General features: G+C 40.7%; 4 protein-coding genes across 6 annotated transcripts in view; 2 read left to right on the plus strand and 2 right to left on the minus strand.

The window, feature by feature from the left end:
• Positions 1-1,015, minus strand: part of LOC144516656 (dnaJ homolog subfamily C member 16-like) — a 15,148-nt gene extending 14,133 nt beyond the window's left edge. Inside the window, exons 1-3 of the mRNA XM_078248132.1 lie at positions 596-1,015; positions 350-416; positions 33-178 (exon numbers count right to left, since the gene is read on the minus strand). Coding sequence (XP_078104258.1) covers positions 33-178; positions 350-416; positions 596-789 — 407 coding nt within the window. The 5' untranslated portion in view covers positions 790-1,015. The remainder of the gene's footprint in view (positions 1-32; positions 179-349; positions 417-595) is intronic.
• Positions 1,016-1,986: 971 nt separating this feature from the next.
• On the plus strand, positions 1,987-7,331 carry b3galt6 (UDP-Gal:betaGal beta 1,3-galactosyltransferase polypeptide 6). Of its 3 annotated transcripts, XR_013501863.1 has the most exons (3): positions 1,987-2,485; positions 2,965-4,066; positions 7,069-7,331. XR_013501863.1 is itself a non-coding variant. In XM_078248133.1 (2 exons), exons 1-2 carry the CDS (start codon positions 2,469-2,471, stop codon positions 3,992-3,994), a joined length of 1,047 nt encoding a protein of 348 aa, XP_078104259.1. In that variant the 5' UTR covers positions 1,988-2,468; the 3' UTR covers positions 3,995-5,144. The 3 variants fall into 3 exon arrangements, 2 of the variants coding, with proteins under 2 accessions (XP_078104259.1, XP_078104260.1); XM_078248133.1 differs by lacking the exon at positions 7,069-7,331 and having other exon boundaries at positions 1,988-2,485; positions 2,965-5,144; XM_078248134.1 differs by lacking the exon at positions 7,069-7,331 and having other exon boundaries at positions 1,996-2,346; positions 2,965-5,144.
• On the minus strand, positions 6,913-9,444 carry LOC144516658 (protein FAM107B). The gene is made up of 5 exons (XM_078248136.1): positions 9,241-9,444; positions 8,582-8,615; positions 8,183-8,342; positions 7,325-7,469; positions 6,913-7,163 (listed from the first exon to the last, which is right to left on the minus strand). Exons 3-5 carry the CDS (start codon positions 8,323-8,325, stop codon positions 7,065-7,067), a joined length of 387 nt encoding a protein of 128 aa, XP_078104262.1. The 5' UTR covers positions 8,326-8,342; positions 8,582-8,615; positions 9,241-9,444; the 3' UTR covers positions 6,913-7,064.
• A 3,169-nt stretch (positions 9,445-12,613) lies between these two features.
• Positions 12,614-15,670, plus strand: tmem167b (transmembrane protein 167B). Its single transcript, XM_078248141.1, has 3 exons — positions 12,614-12,778; positions 13,875-14,006; positions 14,531-15,670. Exons 1-3 carry the CDS (start codon positions 12,769-12,771, stop codon positions 14,611-14,613), a joined length of 225 nt encoding a protein of 74 aa, XP_078104267.1. The 5' UTR covers positions 12,614-12,768; the 3' UTR covers positions 14,614-15,670.
• Positions 15,671-16,431: the final 761 nt, after the last annotated feature.

A 16,431-nucleotide genomic window follows, 5' to 3' on the forward strand; every position in this document is an offset into this window, starting at 1 on the left:
ATGGATAAAAAAAAAAAAATCTGAACCTGTACCTGGGGAACTGGAAAAAAGACTCATCAAAGTAAAAGCTGTTCTGGAAGCCGCGGAAACCGTGATGCTGTGACTGGCCGAAGGGCTGGTTTTCATCCATCTGGCCATAGTTGTCAAAGTTGGACCTTCGCTCCTCATTAGACAGAATCTGTGTGCAAAAGAGAATGAAAGGCACAAGTGAGAGGACTGTGTTATTAATTTATTAATGACTAAAAAGACCATGATCCATAAAGTAACAGACTGAGTAGGCCACTTAGAAAACATACTGAATGTCAGCTAGAGCTTGTATGAAATGTTGTGATGATGAATTTTCACTCACCTCGTATGACTTAGAAACCTTAATGAACATGTCCTCTGCTTTAGGGTCCTTGTTCTTGTCTGGATGCCTAAAGAAAAGCCCATACAGGACATCATAAGTCATTGCTGGGGCATGAAGAGTTACAAAGGCTGGTGATGGGTTAAGATGACAAGCACCGGTTCAGGTGACTGAATTGAATATGGCTGATCTGCTGCTGCCAAGATGTGCTGGCCTACCGTGTCAGGGGACTAGATGTCAATCACTTACCATTCTTTGGCGAGGTTCTTGTATGCCCTTTTAATTTCTGCTTGACTCGCACTCCTGCTGACACCAAGGACTTTGTAGGGGTCATATTCAGAAGCTGCTCTCACCAACTGCATACTCAAAATTAGCAGAAAGATGGCGAGCAAAACTGGACATGTCCGAGGAGGAGGATGTCGGCTGGTTCTCCTAAGCGTCATCGCTTGCCACTGTCCTCGTCCAACGTTAACGTCAGGTAGCTAGCTAACGTTACCGAGGTTCCCGTGAAGTAATTTTACAAAGCTTTTCTGTAACGGACAAATATGGCAAGCTAATATGTTGACTTCTTAAATGTTAAGTTAAATACAGACGGCATACTAGCTAGTATTTAACTACGATGAGGCCATTATTTTTCTAGCGATTGCAATCTGTTAGCGTCATGCCCTACCCGCAATGAAACATTGAACTTCCGCTTGCATATTTCAAAACAAATCATCCTCAGCCCTTTATGAATGCCAAATGTAAATTATGTATTTTTGGCAATTAATTACGATTAAATTGTCATAACATATGGGCCTATTTAAGATAATGCACACACTGCTAAAAGACAAAAGATATGGGCTATTTAAAGTGTTACATTTAACGAATTTTCATATGTGTGTGTGAAATGCCTCAACATTGTTGGAGTGGGCATTTCACACTCATTTCACACTCGTTAATGATGATTAGTGAGTGCAGATCTAGAATCAGTTTAAAATTGCAACCATATAGGAAAATAATTAATAGTGTTTAGGAATCACGTTATTTTCTTTAATTGGTAATTTGATATTTTCATTTATAAACAAAACTCTGATGCATTAATTCATGTTCAATTCATCCATTCAATGTTCAATGTGTATTCTTTTGGTTGTGAATAGACCTACTGTACAAAAAGTAAATTTCAATTTACTGCAGTAACTGAAGTCCAAAAGGCTACTTGTGTGCTTTTATTCTGAAGCAAAAGTATGTAACATCCGGTCTTATTCTCCAAACTTGACGCTGCGTAAAAGGCAAAACCAGAGTGATAGAGAAATAGCCATAGGAAATATCTCTATGGCTAGACACTGGCGATAACGCGCATGCTCTGGTCGGCAGCTCTCCTCAAACTGCTGGCCCTTTTCATTTTCCTTTATCAAATACGTTTTGTGATTACACATGACATATTTAACAACGAAAACTTCAACTTTGCTCCGTTATTTTTAATGTAATTGTGATGTCATATCAGTTCTTGGCTAGTCCAGTTTTTTTTAAAGTTAGGCTTTGAGTTAGTCCCTTTTCTCTTGTGTAGGTTTATATTTGTTCTAATAATATAAACCTACAGATATAAAAAGAAAACAAAAATTGTTGTCCATATGAGTGTTTATTTTGCGAAACTTTAATTCCCTGATTACGGGGGCTTCACTTCCGTTTCCTCTTCGTCACTGCCACACAAAAGTGACTGGTTCAACGTTACACTAAAAGACAAAAAAAATGAATACATCGACACCGCTCAACTCGTCCATCGAACGATTTAACCTGCTGTTTGTAACCTGCCTGACCGACGCCGCTAAGCTTAGTGTTTTTCATCTCCTGTTTAGACCAATATGAGCAGTCTGTGTGTGTTTGCATTCAGAGGAGTGAGCTTACAAAGTACGCAGAGGGTCTTATCTCGGTAGCTAGCGTTAGCCCTGCACAGCTGCCATCTGTGGCCCGCTCTGGCTGTATCAATCACGGGAAAGGGTACTTTTCAATTAGCTACGGTAAATTGACAAATCTTCTGTAATTTATTACTGCTTACAACATTGCTGCGACACGTACACACAGTGTAACGTTACAGTTCAACTACTAGCTAAGCTTAGCAAGGAGGTGGTGCTACAAAGTCATGGGTGTGCAGCTGAGGTGAGGTTACTTTGCTAACTTGCTCAATAGCTACCGTTATTCAAGGCAAAATCTGTGATGCAAATCCATAAATGGTGACCTCACTACTAACAAATTTTAAAACAGGAATTGAAGGTGCTACGATCAATGTGATGTAATTTGCTACTATAAACAAACTGACAGACAACATACTAGACATATTTTCTGGTGCTTATGTTTGTTTACATCTGTCAAGAGCTGAAGCAAATATTTAGTTCTGTGTGACTAACTGCCCCTTCATTCAGGCACATATGTAATGTATCAATAGATGATAAACACACAAAATGCAGATTTGGCAGTATAAGACAAACTCTTTGCTCATTCTCTGTCAGCCACCTGATACAAGTTTTCTGATAATGCTTGCAGAAAGTATGGCTGAAGTTTAATTGGGTTGTTTTGATGATTAACCTGATATTTTGAATTGCATTAACGCTAACAGTCTTTTGTGTTTTTCACCACAGACTCAGCACCATGAATCTGTTGCGTCTAGTATGCCGCCACAAGACAGCCCTGGTCATTGGCACTGTGTGCAGCTTTGCTGTCGTTCTGGTCTTCTTGGCCAAATGTACCTCAGAAACCCTGAAACAGGGCCACCAGGATCCTCCAGGCTTAGCCCCCCGTGCCAATGCTTTGCAATCCCGTCCAGAGCAGCATAATCCCCCTTCCACATCCAAAGAATTGTCAGCATTCCTCGTGATCCTCATCACAACCGGACCTAAGTACACAGAGCGGAGGAGTATCATCCGCAGCACCTGGCTGGCCAAGCGGGACTCTGATGTTCTGGCTATGTTTGTGGTGGGAACTCAGGGACTTTCCAACGAGGACCATCAGAACCTTAACACAGAGCAAGGGAGGCACAAGGACTTGCTTTTACTGCCTGAATTGCGAGATTCTTACGAGAACTTAACACTCAAGCTGCTGCACATGTACACCTGGCTGGACCAGAATGTAGAGTTCAAGTTTGTCCTTAAAGCAGATGATGACACATTTGCTCGCTTGGACCTCCTTAAGGAGGAGCTAAAGGGGAAAGAGCCCAACCGGTTCTATTGGGGCTTCTTCTCAGGGAGAGGGCGCGTGAAAACAGCTGGGAAGTGGCGGGAAAGCTCTTGGGAGCTTTGTGACTACTACCTGCCCTACGCACTGGGTGGGGGCTACATCCTCTCGGCTGACTTAGTACGTTACGTGCATCTTAACGCAGGCTACTTCAAGACATGGCAGAGTGAGGATGTGTCACTGGGCGCCTGGCTGGCGCCAGTGGACGTTCGTCGGACGCATGACCCACGCTTTGACACAGAGTATAAATCGCGTGGTTGCAACAACAAATACTTGGTGACACATAAGCAGAGCTTGGAGGACATGTTGGAAAAACACCAGACTCTGCAGCGCGATGGCAGGCTCTGCAAGGAGGAAGTCAAGCTGCGGCTGTCCTATGTGTATGACTGGAGTGTGCCACCCTCACAGTGCTGCCAAAGGAAGGATGGCATTCCTTAATTTTTGTCCTTTTTACAAGGCCCTGAAGTTGTCTTCTGATTTGTCTGATGGATTCTACCGAGTCAGGAAAAAGTAAGGGAATAACGTTTTTCGACCAATTCTCTAGTGTTGCACAATTTAAAGTTATGTAACAGGTTCCAGAAAACAAAGCAAATGCCTTAATGTTGATAGAAAAACCCATTAGATTTGGAAAACCTTTTTACTAATTGTGAAAACAAAAAAAAGGACAATTTCACTGCTTTTACATCACGTAGGAGCAGGTCTAAGCTCGGTCTTTAGAGTTTTAATGTTAATTTAGAATAGGTTTGACAAATTAAAAATATGCACCTGGTCCAATGTGGTCTGGATAGAGGAAAAGAAATGACATTTCAGTCTCAAGTCTCAATGGTATGTGTCATGCAGTATAAAATGTTGTTTGTGATGCAGAACAGGTAATGAAGTCACTTTTTTACTACCCTGGGAAAACCCTGACAAACTTCTGGCAAATTTGAGATTTGCTCTTCAAGTCCGTCAGGCCGAGAGCTCATTCAAGCCCATTTCCAATTTTTCCAAATCGAGGCACCAATCACAACCGTTGAGGTGGGCTTTACACGATGACGATAGCGCTGCGACAGCAAGCTGCTACGTCACCCGGATCGTTGCTCTGATTGGTTGAAGGACTATCCAATTGCGCCCAGAGGCATTTGAGCCGCGTCCGTTGGTGACGCCACTTTGGAAATGGGCTGCGAATGAAGCTTCCCCAGACCCACTCTCAGTTACAACTGAGAAGGGTCTGGTGTCAACCAGGCTACTTCCCCCCCCCCCTGTTTTTCGCAAATAGAATGTTTGTTTTAAACAACGTTAAAGCTTTTACTATGATGTCTAATATCGGTGTTACAACTTTAAGTGGCGTAACTGAATTGGCCGAAAAATATTACCCCTTAACTCTAGAACAGGAAGCCAACTTCAGCCTTGTCCTCTTCGAGCATCAAACTCCTTTTGCCTTCTTGTTCGGACCCATGCTCCTGTCACCACCAGTTTACCACATCGGTGGCCTATGTCTCTCCTCTGTCTGTGCTTCTTCTGCTGTACCTCTTTGTTTTACGCTGTAGTAGATAATACAGGGAACCGCAGACGGGAGAATCTTAACCTGCCGTGATGTCTGAATTTTATTTGTTTTAATTTGTATTTTATTTATTGTTAATTTATTCTGCAGCAAACACAACATGCTGGTATTGGGATAGAAGAACAGTGGCCGTGGTTGCTGCTTGCAAGTGAAATTTGTATTTATAACTGTGTTGGGAGAAATCGTGTATAATTCACAGAATTAATGGGCAAGAAATGTTCACTTTTTAAATGTAAAACGTGTGTTTACTGTCGTCGGTACGACAAAGTTTCATGTGTTCGGAGGTGCAAAGAATGTGTGCGAGAAAATGGTTGAATGTGTTGTATTCAGCAGGCCTTCTTATTCCTTACACTGGAGCCTATGTGAGGATTAGTGCTGTCAAAAGATTAAAATATTTAATCGCGATTACTCGCATTAATGTCCTAGTTAACTCACAATTGATCGCAATTAATCGCACATTTTTATCTATTCTAAATGTCCCTAGATTTCTTTTTGTCCAGTTCTTTTTTTCTCATTTTAATGCTCTTATCAACATGGAAAAGTGGATCGGCCTGGTTTTGTGCTTTTGTCGCCTGGCTTTGACGAGGGGGCGGAGAATTGGCATCAGCTGTGTGCTTGGCCATCAAGTGGTATTTCAGACTGGACGTGCTGCGATGATAGCTCAGTTCACAACGACAAAACACACAGACTCACTTTGGTCTTGTCAATGGAACCATTTGGCAACTTTTTAAAAGTAAACTTTCCATTCAGAATCTAATTGGCATCCATTTCGCCATCTCACGCTCGCCATCCAGTCAAAACGTAACGTTAGCCTACTACTCTTTGGCCGGCTCGCAAGTTCAAACAAGTGTGTGCGGCGTGCCTGTTGTTTTGTTTCCGGTCTAGCTAGATCCAGTGTGGTGTTGTAGTTTTTCTAAAGTTGCTAGTTGTCGCAACAGCATGTGGAAAAAAAACTACAAAGTTTGCTATGCCAAAAAGAACGTTAATCTCACGATAAAAAAAATTGACGCCGTTAAAATGGGTTTGCGTTAACGCCGTTAATAACACGTTTAACTGTCAGCACTAGTGAGGATATTTACATTTCCAAGGCAACATGTTGTAACACTTTAAAGTTTAGGTCAGTTATCAAGTTATGTGTGAATGTTTGTTTGCAGCACACCACAGATTCAGATTGAGAAACTTGATATAGAATACCAGCTGTCACTTGGTCACTTTGGTAAACCAGAAACATGGTTTTAAAGTCCATAAATCATTATTCAATGATTACTTGTTTTGTTTTCTGGTGTTAAGCTCTCTGAACTTACCGTGTGATGTCAGTAGCTGTGTCCCGAAACTTGTGAAATACAGTACAGTGTTGATTAAAGGGTACGATATGTTGGAGCACCAACAGTTGAGGAATGCTGCAAAAAGAGCTACTGTACGTCCATGCTCGTTTTTATGTGTCCGTTACGTTTTTGTGAACAATGACATGACTATTTTCTCACTGTTGTCACTAGCAGATTACGATTCAATATCAGTGTTTGTTTTTACGTACATGGATGTTTTATTAAAAATTCTAAGTGTATTCTTGTCACTTCTATTCTCATATATTCATTGTTTGAAAGGATACATCAGTCAAATGCATATACGTTTGTAAGATATTCTACAAAAGGCAGAATTGCTACCAAGAGGTCTTAAAATGTTTTTTAACAGTACTACGAAATATAATAACCTACTTTCTGTGGCCATATTTAGGAATGATTCTAGCGGAACACACTTTTTGGCTTAATATCTCTACACAATTCAGATTTTAGAGGAAATACTTACACTTGAACATTATTCTCAAAATAATACTGATGAATTTTTATTATTCCAATCTGAAATATATGCAGTTGTCAATCAAGGATATCTTTTAACTGACAGTACCATAAAGCAGGAACTTGTCTGGACTCCACAGTAACAGTATTTGTCCCTTTGCTCTTGTCACTAGGAAAAAGTTTGGATACGCTTCAGGGTTCCTTTCACACGAACAAACTCCGGAACATTCTGCAGGCTCTCGCTCTTCTTCTTCTCCTCCAGCTCGTACTGTAAGACAGGATGCATCTGTGTTTGGACATCCTCCCTAATAATATTTACCAATATCTGCAGGCTTCTCACACATGCCCAAAAAGGAAGTAGATTATTATAAATGCTGTATTCCTCCGGCTGTGTGGTTTTCCGTCTTTCTTCTGAACTAGCATACTCACAACTTGTATTTTCTGCAGCGTTGTGCGTAGCTTCACTTCCAAGTCGGAGGGAGGACAGAAGGCCACCTCCTTTTGCTTGTGCTGCTCTCTCTGTCTGTGTTCCAGCACACACTGCAGCTCCGGCTTCTCTCTGGGCAGTAGACCACTGAGGATGCATGGAAAAAATACTGATAACATGATGGATCAATAGATGGAGATAGGCAACCCCAAAAATAACATGCCTTCTTCCCTGGAGTGCTATTTAATCATTAATGCGGATAGTTTGAAATGACACCGTTAATTTACAAACTTTGTTGTGAACGGTACAAAGATTTATAAATGGACTGTATTAATATAGCGCTTTTCTAGTCTTAACGACTACTCAAAGCGCTCTAACATAGTACAGGAACCATTCACACACATTGATACACTGTGGCCGAGGCTGCTGTACAAGGTGCCACCTGCTCATCAGATAAACATTCACACACATTTACACATCTGGAGCAACGTGGGCTTCAGTGTCTTGCCCAGGGATTGAACCACCAACCTTCCGATAGTTGGTAGGCGACTGCTCTACCACCTGAGCCACAGACGCCCCTGTATTGTAATGTTTGTACTGCTTCAAGAACTACAACATTTTTTGTTGTTGATTTTGTTGCATCAATATACTTTATTTTTGCTTTCTCAGACACAAGAGGGTGAGAGCACTGGTCCCCTGAGAGAGATTAGCAGTAATCTCAGTCAAAGGTGTACCTTTGACTTGATCAGTGTTAAACAACACCTATCTGCATCGTTTCATGGTATAACACTTTGGTAAATATTTCTTGACTCCTGCTGCCTGATCATAGACAGCAGGTACAGAGCTCAGTGTTTTCTCACCTTCTGTGGCATAATAGCAGCTCTCTGTGAAGGGCTCTGTGTTGGTGAGGAGCCAGGATGGGATTTGGCAGATTGCTGGTTGTGATGAGGTCACTACCCTCCTGTTGTGAACTCTCAGTGACCTGCTGGCGTGGCGGGATCATCCAGCAGTGATGTCTCTCTGACACACATAAATACAAGCCAGCACACACAGTTATATCTTCGGCAGTCTTTCATCCAGTGCGAGTAGAGCTTTTGTTGGTAGCTAAATGTTAAAAAATGATGCTGCTTATTTTAAAGTGATATGATGTGTTGCCATAATAGTGACTTTTAAAGTGATTTGCTACAATTTCGGAGAAAATGTGAAGACCATGAAACCAAAAGCAACGGAAAATTGACTTTCATTTGATTTTATCTCACCTCTTTTACTTCAAAGACCAACTTTTTATGATACCTGAATGAAAAACAGCAGGCAAGCAAGTACATTCCTTTAAATGTAATAATGAAATAATGCAAAGATTATTTTTTTTAGCACTCAAAACATGCAAATCACGATGGCAATCACAGACCATTCTGCCCCTCGTCAACGTACTGTAAGCATCAAATTGAACTCTGTCAAACAGACATGCTCACATCCACACAAAGACAAGTAACTGTCAAAATGACACAGCACGTATCACATTTAGTTGCTGCAGGAAGTTGTGCTTTACATTAAAATATATGCCCAATGATGAATATTTTCTAAAACAAGAAGCTCTGATATGTTTAATGGATATAAATGATGAGGTTTGTTATTCTATTTCTCTTATCTACAGCCATACCAGAAGCAAAGTAAAGTCAACATGGTTTGTGACTATTTACAGCCATACATACGAAGGATATATTGTGAGCTTCCTGTTTTGGAAATTATTTTAATTCCAACTTTATTATGGTTTTTGAAGTCCCAATGCTCTTCTTCCATTCTTTAAAAACTGAGCTCAGAAAAAGACACTACCCAACTCAAATATGACTAAATAGGCAACGTTTTCCCTCTCAGCTTACGATGAAAACACAGAAATAATGATAAAAACCAGTCTTACCTTTGTGCTATGGTAGAGATGCATTGATGAAAAGATAGATGTGCTAAAATCTGTTTTTGCAGAAGCAAATGCAGAAAAAAGGAAGCACAGAAGCTAACTGTTGTTCTCAGGGTGCACAGCAAGCTGCAGTGTGGTTGATCTAGGTGTGCTACACTGTCCTGTGGTCAAATCTTATTAACTGTCTTACGACCCTTTGTTCCAGCCTTGTTCCCTCAGCAACATGTAGGGATTAGGATAATGTAATGTAATGATTAGGATAATGCAACATGGACCTTTTGAACTTTTGTATCTCTACTTTATGAATCCAACTGAAGGGAGTGAAGCATATTCCAGATTAACATTTTATTCTGTCCTGCTGCCTTCCAGATGTAATAGTTAACACACTAAAACAGAGATCAATGAGGAAATCTTTATGGTCCTGAGGTGGAATTAGGTCAGTGTAGCAACAGTAAACAATTGGGCACAACATATGTGAGTTACAGAGAGAGATAGAGACAGTGACAATGTCAGCCCTGCAACAACACATTTAATAGAGATGTAGGGATTAAGTAAATGCAGCACTGTGGAGATAGGTCTGGCAATGCAAGACTATGTAAATGCTGATGATAAAGATAAGAGGATGTTGGTGGTGCAAAATATGTGCAGTATTAAACAAGTGAAAATAAATAAGTAAATTAGGACTAATACATTCATATGTGATGTATAACAGATGTTGACAATGACATGCAAAAAAAAAAAAAGAAAATTATAGATGCAGTTATCAGATTTTGGCATGTCACAACTCAATTTGATTTGAGTGTGTACAGAATACAGATACATTTGAACATGCAGTATCATATTGTTCTAGAAATAGACTGACCACAATGCCGGTGTGAGTCAGGTGTCGGTGTGCACAGGAGCATGTGCACAATATAACATATATTTACTGAAACATGCTATGAATTGTAAAGGCTTTATGAGTTAGTCTGGAGAAAATTGTAAATAGAATAGAATAGAATAGAATAGATCTTTCAGGTCCTTCCTGTTCTCCTCTGTACAGCTGGAGAACCACACCGTAGAACAGTAGGTCAGGAGGCTCTCTATTGCTGACCGATAGAAGTTGGTCAGCAGGTGTTGAGGGAGGTGAGTGTGCCTCAGCTTGCTGAGGAAGTAAAGCCTCTGTTGGGCCTTCCCCACCTAATGGGAGATGTGTGTGGTCCAGGTGAGGTCAGCCGAGAGGTGCACACCAAGGAACTTAAAGCTCTCCGCTGTCTCTACCTTCTCCCTGTGAATGTGGAGGGCAGAGTGCTCGGTGCTGTCTCATTATTGCCAGTCATCAGTCCTACTATGGTGGTATCATCAACAATGGTGTTGGTAGGATGGATAGGGGAGCAGTCATGAAGAGTAGAGGAGGGGGCTAAGGACACACCCCTGTGGTGTGCAAGTGTTCAGGATGAGAGTGGATGATGTGAGATCTCCCATCCTGACTTTCTGTGAACTGCCTAAGCCCAGGTTACTCAGCTTCTGAACCAGTTTGTGGGGGATAACTGTATTAAATGCTGAGCTGAAATCCACAAATAGCACTCTGGATTAGGTGTTCGCATGATCCAGGTGTGTCAGGGCTGTGCATAGAGCAGTGATGACTGCATCCTCTGTCGACCTGTTTGCTCGATATACAAACTGGTGTTGGTCCAGGTCAGCAGGGATGGCAGATTTGATGTGAGAGAGGATGAGTCTCTCAAAACATTTGGTGATGATGGGGTTAGAGCAACTGGGCGATAGTCATTAAGGCAGTTCACTGTACTTTTCTTGGGTACTGGGATGATTGTTGCTGACTTAAGACAGATGGGGACTGCAGACTGTAGTAGCGAGAGGTTAAAGATTCTGCTAGTTGGTCTGCACAGGCCTTGAGAATCCTTCCTGTGACGCCATCTGGGCCAGCCGCTTTCCTCGCGTTGACTTTGTGTAGGATGGCTCTGACTTCGTGTTGATGCAGCTGTATAGGGTTATTATTATTCTAGCAAAGTAGCAAAAGGTGGTTTGAATGGGTCTTACATGCAGTGCAGGTACCCTGATTCAGAACCCTTTTGACTGGATGAGACTGAGGTTATTTGGACAGAAAGCACTCTGGAATGACTGATGGCTGTCAGCACAAATTCCCCCATTGTGGACCTCAGGGAATAAGGTGGAGGTGGCTGTACAGTGGTGTTAGCTCATTGTGGGCGTAAACTCAGTTTAATCCGCATCCTTCCCTCTGTACCGCACAGGTGTGTCCAGGTTCAGAGCTGCAGCACTTTGTTAATCCAGTTATTGTCCCCCTTCTACTGTAGGTGCTGCCTCCATGTCATATATGGCAGAATTTAGTGTGCTGGCCACATCCTGTAAAAAATAAGCAATGTGTTGTATGTCGATATCACCAGTCCTGTCCATTTTTTAGCAATACATACTGCAAAGAATATAAATGCATTCATTATAGATGATGACCATGGTCATATTTACCTGGAGAAATATAATATGCAAACATGCTACAATTCAATTTCTCTTTTTTCCCCCAACAAAAAAGCTAATTCTGTACACTGAAGCAGGGGTTCCCAAACTTTTTCACATCAAGGACCCCTAAACACTAATTAGAAAACGGACTTCCATTTGATAACATTTTGTTCCAGTGCTTTATAACAGAAAGTGTGTGTATGAAACCTATGACCATAATAGTCATTCATTCTGTCATTGTGTTACTTATGGATAGAATTATAGTGAAAATAAATGATTCCCCTCTTTGCTGGGGACCCCACTTTGGGAGCCACCGAACTAAAGCATACTGTACAAACCGAGATAAAGATTGCCCTGAGTAACCATGGGAACGTAAATTTATAGGAAGAGTGCATAAAATAAAAGGACTATCAGATGACTGAGATAGAAAATGTGCATTGTTATTGTTTATCAATAAAGTGATTTATGGCTCCATTTCAGTCGTACAGGGAGAATATCGCTCGTACATTCTAGTAGATGGCAACAACAAACCTTTTAAAATGTAAAAGAAGAAGTAAGCCAGTGAAACGCATTTAGGAAAATATGTTTCTGGCTTGTGTGAATGTGGGAGTCTTGAGACAGTGAAGCATGTTTTCCTAGAATGTAAAAAGTTAGTATAGGGCAGAAAGAAAAGTATGTTGTTAGACTGACAGGACGTGGAGTTGAGGCATTTTCTGTTTTATCTTTGTTTGGACATGGTGAAAACATCAACTGTTATCCAAGGCAGTTCTTCAATTAATTCCTGCATCATACAGGACTGTATGTAAGAATCTAGTTCAAACTTTTATTTTATGTATTCATTATTTGACCTGTGGAGGGCAGTAATACGCATAGCAGCGTCTACACTGCCGGAATCCTACAAGAAGAAGAAGAAGCCAGTGAAACCGGAAATGTCAACCGAGTGACTACGAAGCGAATAAGAGACAGACTGCATCATAACTCTACTTTCTAGAACATGATGGATTGCTAATTTAAAGGAAGAAGCAGTCATAATAAATCGTCAGAGAGCAAACTGCGAATATGACAAATGGTAGGTTTACTGAGTTATGCAACTAACGTTAGCTAACTTTACTTCTTGGACGGAAGGCTAACGTGAAAGCTAGCTAGGTCAGTTGTAGACGTGGCCCTAGACAACACTGTCTGTACGAATTTTAACACATCACTTGTTTGTTACAATTAACGTTATATATGTATTGCACAGTTGTGCCATCGTTTGTGAACAGCTTTTTCCCTCGAATCTCTTATGTTGGTAACACCGTATTTTCCATCAGGCTACAAGGTTTCTTGCTAACTTGCTTTGACTAACGCTAGGCTATCGGTAACGTTAGCCAATGCTAAAACATCCAGATTGCTAGACCACAACAATAATTCAAAAAGGCAAGAAAACGTGTTAGTATGTAAGCAAACTGACGTCAGTCCTTAATAAAATAAAAAAAATGTTTGTTCTCGTTCACCGCTGATTTGGCTACACGAGATTTTGAACGTGGCTGCAAGCAACTCTGGACTTACCAGTCATCAACACAGCTTGTAACGTTAATGTTAGCTACTAGACAGGGCTTATATGTTACTGTTGGAATTATTTTCAATTGTGGAGACAACATCAGACGTATAAAGCAGCAGCGACGTACGTAAGAGCACAGACACACTGTACATCGAAGATGTAATCAGGTGACAGGTTGTTTGTTTGGGATAATACAATAAAAATAATACGTGTACTCATATCCTTGTAAAATCACCGTTGTTACTGCTTATGGAGCAGCAGTATATTTTACCTTACATCCTCTCTCCAGTTTGTCTCTTTGCTGTTCTTCTTACAAAGAGTAAGAAATTCACAAATTAAAACTAACCTGTGCAGTATTGCAGCAAGAATGAGTGAATTTAATTCGAAGTGGATTACTTGACAACTGGTTGTAGTCGGGGTACGTTTAGGTTTTATGATGCTAAATTAATGTGGACTGGTGCTATCTCAAGCTTTTTCATATTCAAGAGTATTCTATTTTTTTTATTGTTTTGTCTAATTTAATTTAGCTAACCGATTTTGTTTTGTAATGTGTGAACAAGTAATGCATTCAGCTAACTGGCAGGTAAGGCAGACTGTGTGATATTATCTTCCCCCTCTTCCATAGTGTACTCTTTTGATGGCATCCTGGTGTTCGGCCTGCTGTTCATCTGCACTTGTGCATACCTCAAAAAGGTGCCTCGCCTCAACAGCTGGCTGCTGTCAGAGAAGAAAGGAGTGTGGGGCGTCTTCTATAAAGGTAGATATATCATTTCTACAGAAAATGTCCCTGTGGGAATACCTAAAACTTGAGAACTCATTCTTTAACGAGTGGTTTCATCAAAATGATATCTGAAAGGGCGAAAGATGTCAATAGTGTCTTTCACATCGTTTGTGCATATTTCTGGGGAGAGATGTCTAACTGGCTTACTGGGATACTTTAATGGAACAAAGCCATCATCGGTCAGTTCCACGTGCTCTTCTTGCTATAACAAGTATGAATGTACACTGTGAAAAGGCCTAGGTCAGAACTTTAATCTCAATCATCATTTCATTTCAAATTTAGTGTTCTGTCAAAAATAGTCAAAACAACAGATAATGTGGCACTGCCCAAATATTTACAGACCACACTGTAATGTTAAACTCTTGTCTTTGTCTACAACACTTGCCTCACTGATAACACATCTGTTTACATGGTTTGCAATATTGTTCTTGTTCTGTATGTTTGTAGTTGACCTGTACTTGTATTCACTTATCTTCTTTATCCTCCATCTCTCTTCTCAGCTGCGGTAATTGGGACGCGGCTTCACATTGCCGTGGCGATTTCCTGTTTGGCCATGGCTTTCTACATTGTCTTCTTGAAATGATAGTCAGACTGGACTAAAAAGGACCAGACGGGTGCAGGCGGGGGATGGACTCATCGCTGTGGTCATGTGCTAATCCTTGTTGGGGAGAAACCTCTTGGATTACGTGACTGATGAAACCCCATTGGCCCTGTGGATCCATGTGAAAGACTAGCCAGTGCTTCCCCCTTCTGGTGACTGGGTACATAATTCCTCCCTTGATGTGTGTGCACACTGCACTACAGACATGACGGGCATCCGGAATCAACTCCACAGTTAATACAGAGGAGAGAGCCAGTTCGGTCTCTTTTTATCATTTTATTGTATGGTAACACTGTTGGTTGTCTCCATCCACACCCCATGCATATTTATATTAAAGGATGCAGAAGATTGAAGGGCAGTGTGTGCATTGTACCGTATACTTGTATACAAACTAAAATTAGCCTAGCTGTATATATTTGGAAAAAGATATGACCAATAGAGATTTGCCAGAGGTTATGTGTGATCAAACTGAAAATGATCTATTCTGCTTGCTCCCAGCTATGCTGTTTTTTTTCTGTATCACTTCTTGTGTCAAGGGTGAGGGGAAGATAAACAAAGCTAATATATAAAGATGTTCTTGTGTGCACTACTTTACTTTTTTTTGGGATCTCTTACTTTTCCTCAACAGTGCTGTTTGGCATCTCTTAAGCTTTGTTTTAGGTTTGAAATACACATTTTGCACAGGTGTATGTTGTATTTACGACGTTGCCATCTAATAATAGTTAACATGTCCCAAATTGTTACAAATTGAACTGTAAGACATGTAGGATTCAAAGTTTTACCACAACTGTAGAGTATCGCAGAGAGAATCATTTTTGAAGAGTCATATCTCAGCATACTGTTAAAAAAATATAATAGCTATATCAGACTTGCCTGAATATTTAAATGCAATGCCAAATAGGGACGGTGCTTCTCATGTCTATAAATTACATACTGTTATTCTGAGTTTAATTCTGCCACCTTATTTCATATTTTTAAAAGAAGACATTGTTTTGATAGGGGATGCAATGCAATTTTCAGTAAAACATTAACCACACAATTTCTGTGTTTGTCTTTGTTTGGCTCTAATCAACAGGACACAAAGAAGGGGGAAATCCTCCAAATCAAGTGAAATGAAGTACAACTGAAATAATGGAATGTATACATATTCACGTTATTCAACTTGAGGCAGCTTTGAGTCTCGTATTGTGGATAGATCTGCATCAGATTTGCACTTGTATTGCAATATGGCCCCTAAATGTTCTCTGCAAAACTGCTGAAACCGTCTAGTCACATTAGTACTGAGTCATTCCTGGTCATTGACGTAGTTCTTTTTAAAGCCATCTATGTGCAGCGTTTACGCCATGATTGGGGTTGTTGTCTTGCTGTAGAATAACTCATCTCAGGTTTTCCTCCAATATATCTCTATTTCTGCTGCAGAGAAATCCATAGAAATCGCCACAGCATAAGGCTGTCCCCAACATGCATCATGGTGGGCATTCAATATTTTGGATTTCGGACTTCTATGGAACACAGCATGTAGCATAAAAGTCTCCTTTTGTTTTGGTCCCATCAGGCCATGCAACTTTCTTCCACATTTTTTCTTCATTCTTCCACATACAGTACTTTTTGCAAACAGAACAGATGTCAATCCAAGTTGTTTTCTAACAAACTGTGCCTGCAGAAGCACACAGGCAACTGTATGTGTATATGCAGTGTCTCTCATCTCACCCAATGAACCCTGTACCTCCGTTACACTTGCCAGACACCTCTCGCTTGGTGGCTTCTGCCACTAATGAAGCTCAGTGTAAATTCTTTCAG

The sequence above is a fragment of the Sander vitreus genome, chromosome 4 (assembly GCF_031162955.1).
Source record: "Sander vitreus isolate 19-12246 chromosome 4, sanVit1, whole genome shotgun sequence".
Taxonomy (NCBI): domain Eukaryota; kingdom Metazoa; phylum Chordata; class Actinopteri; order Perciformes; family Percidae; genus Sander; species Sander vitreus.

Excerpts from the sequence above, each read along its gene's own strand:
- LOC144516658 (XM_078248136.1), bottom strand. The coding sequence starts at position 8,325 with ATGATCCCGCCACGCCAGCAGGTCACTGAGAGTTCACAACAGGAGGGT. Across the intron at positions 7,470-8,182 it reads CTGCTATTATGCCACAGAAG|TGGTCTACTGCCCAGAGAGA; the intron begins GTGAGAAAACAC and ends ATGCATCCTCAG. Across the intron at positions 7,164-7,324 it reads CGCTGCAGAAAATACAAGTT|TACGAGCTGGAGGAGAAGAA; the intron begins GTGAGTATGCTA and ends CCTGTCTTACAG.
- tmem167b (XM_078248141.1), top strand. Across the intron at positions 14,007-14,530 it reads GTGGGGCGTCTTCTATAAAG|CTGCGGTAATTGGGACGCGG; the intron begins GTAGATATATCA and ends CTCTCTTCTCAG.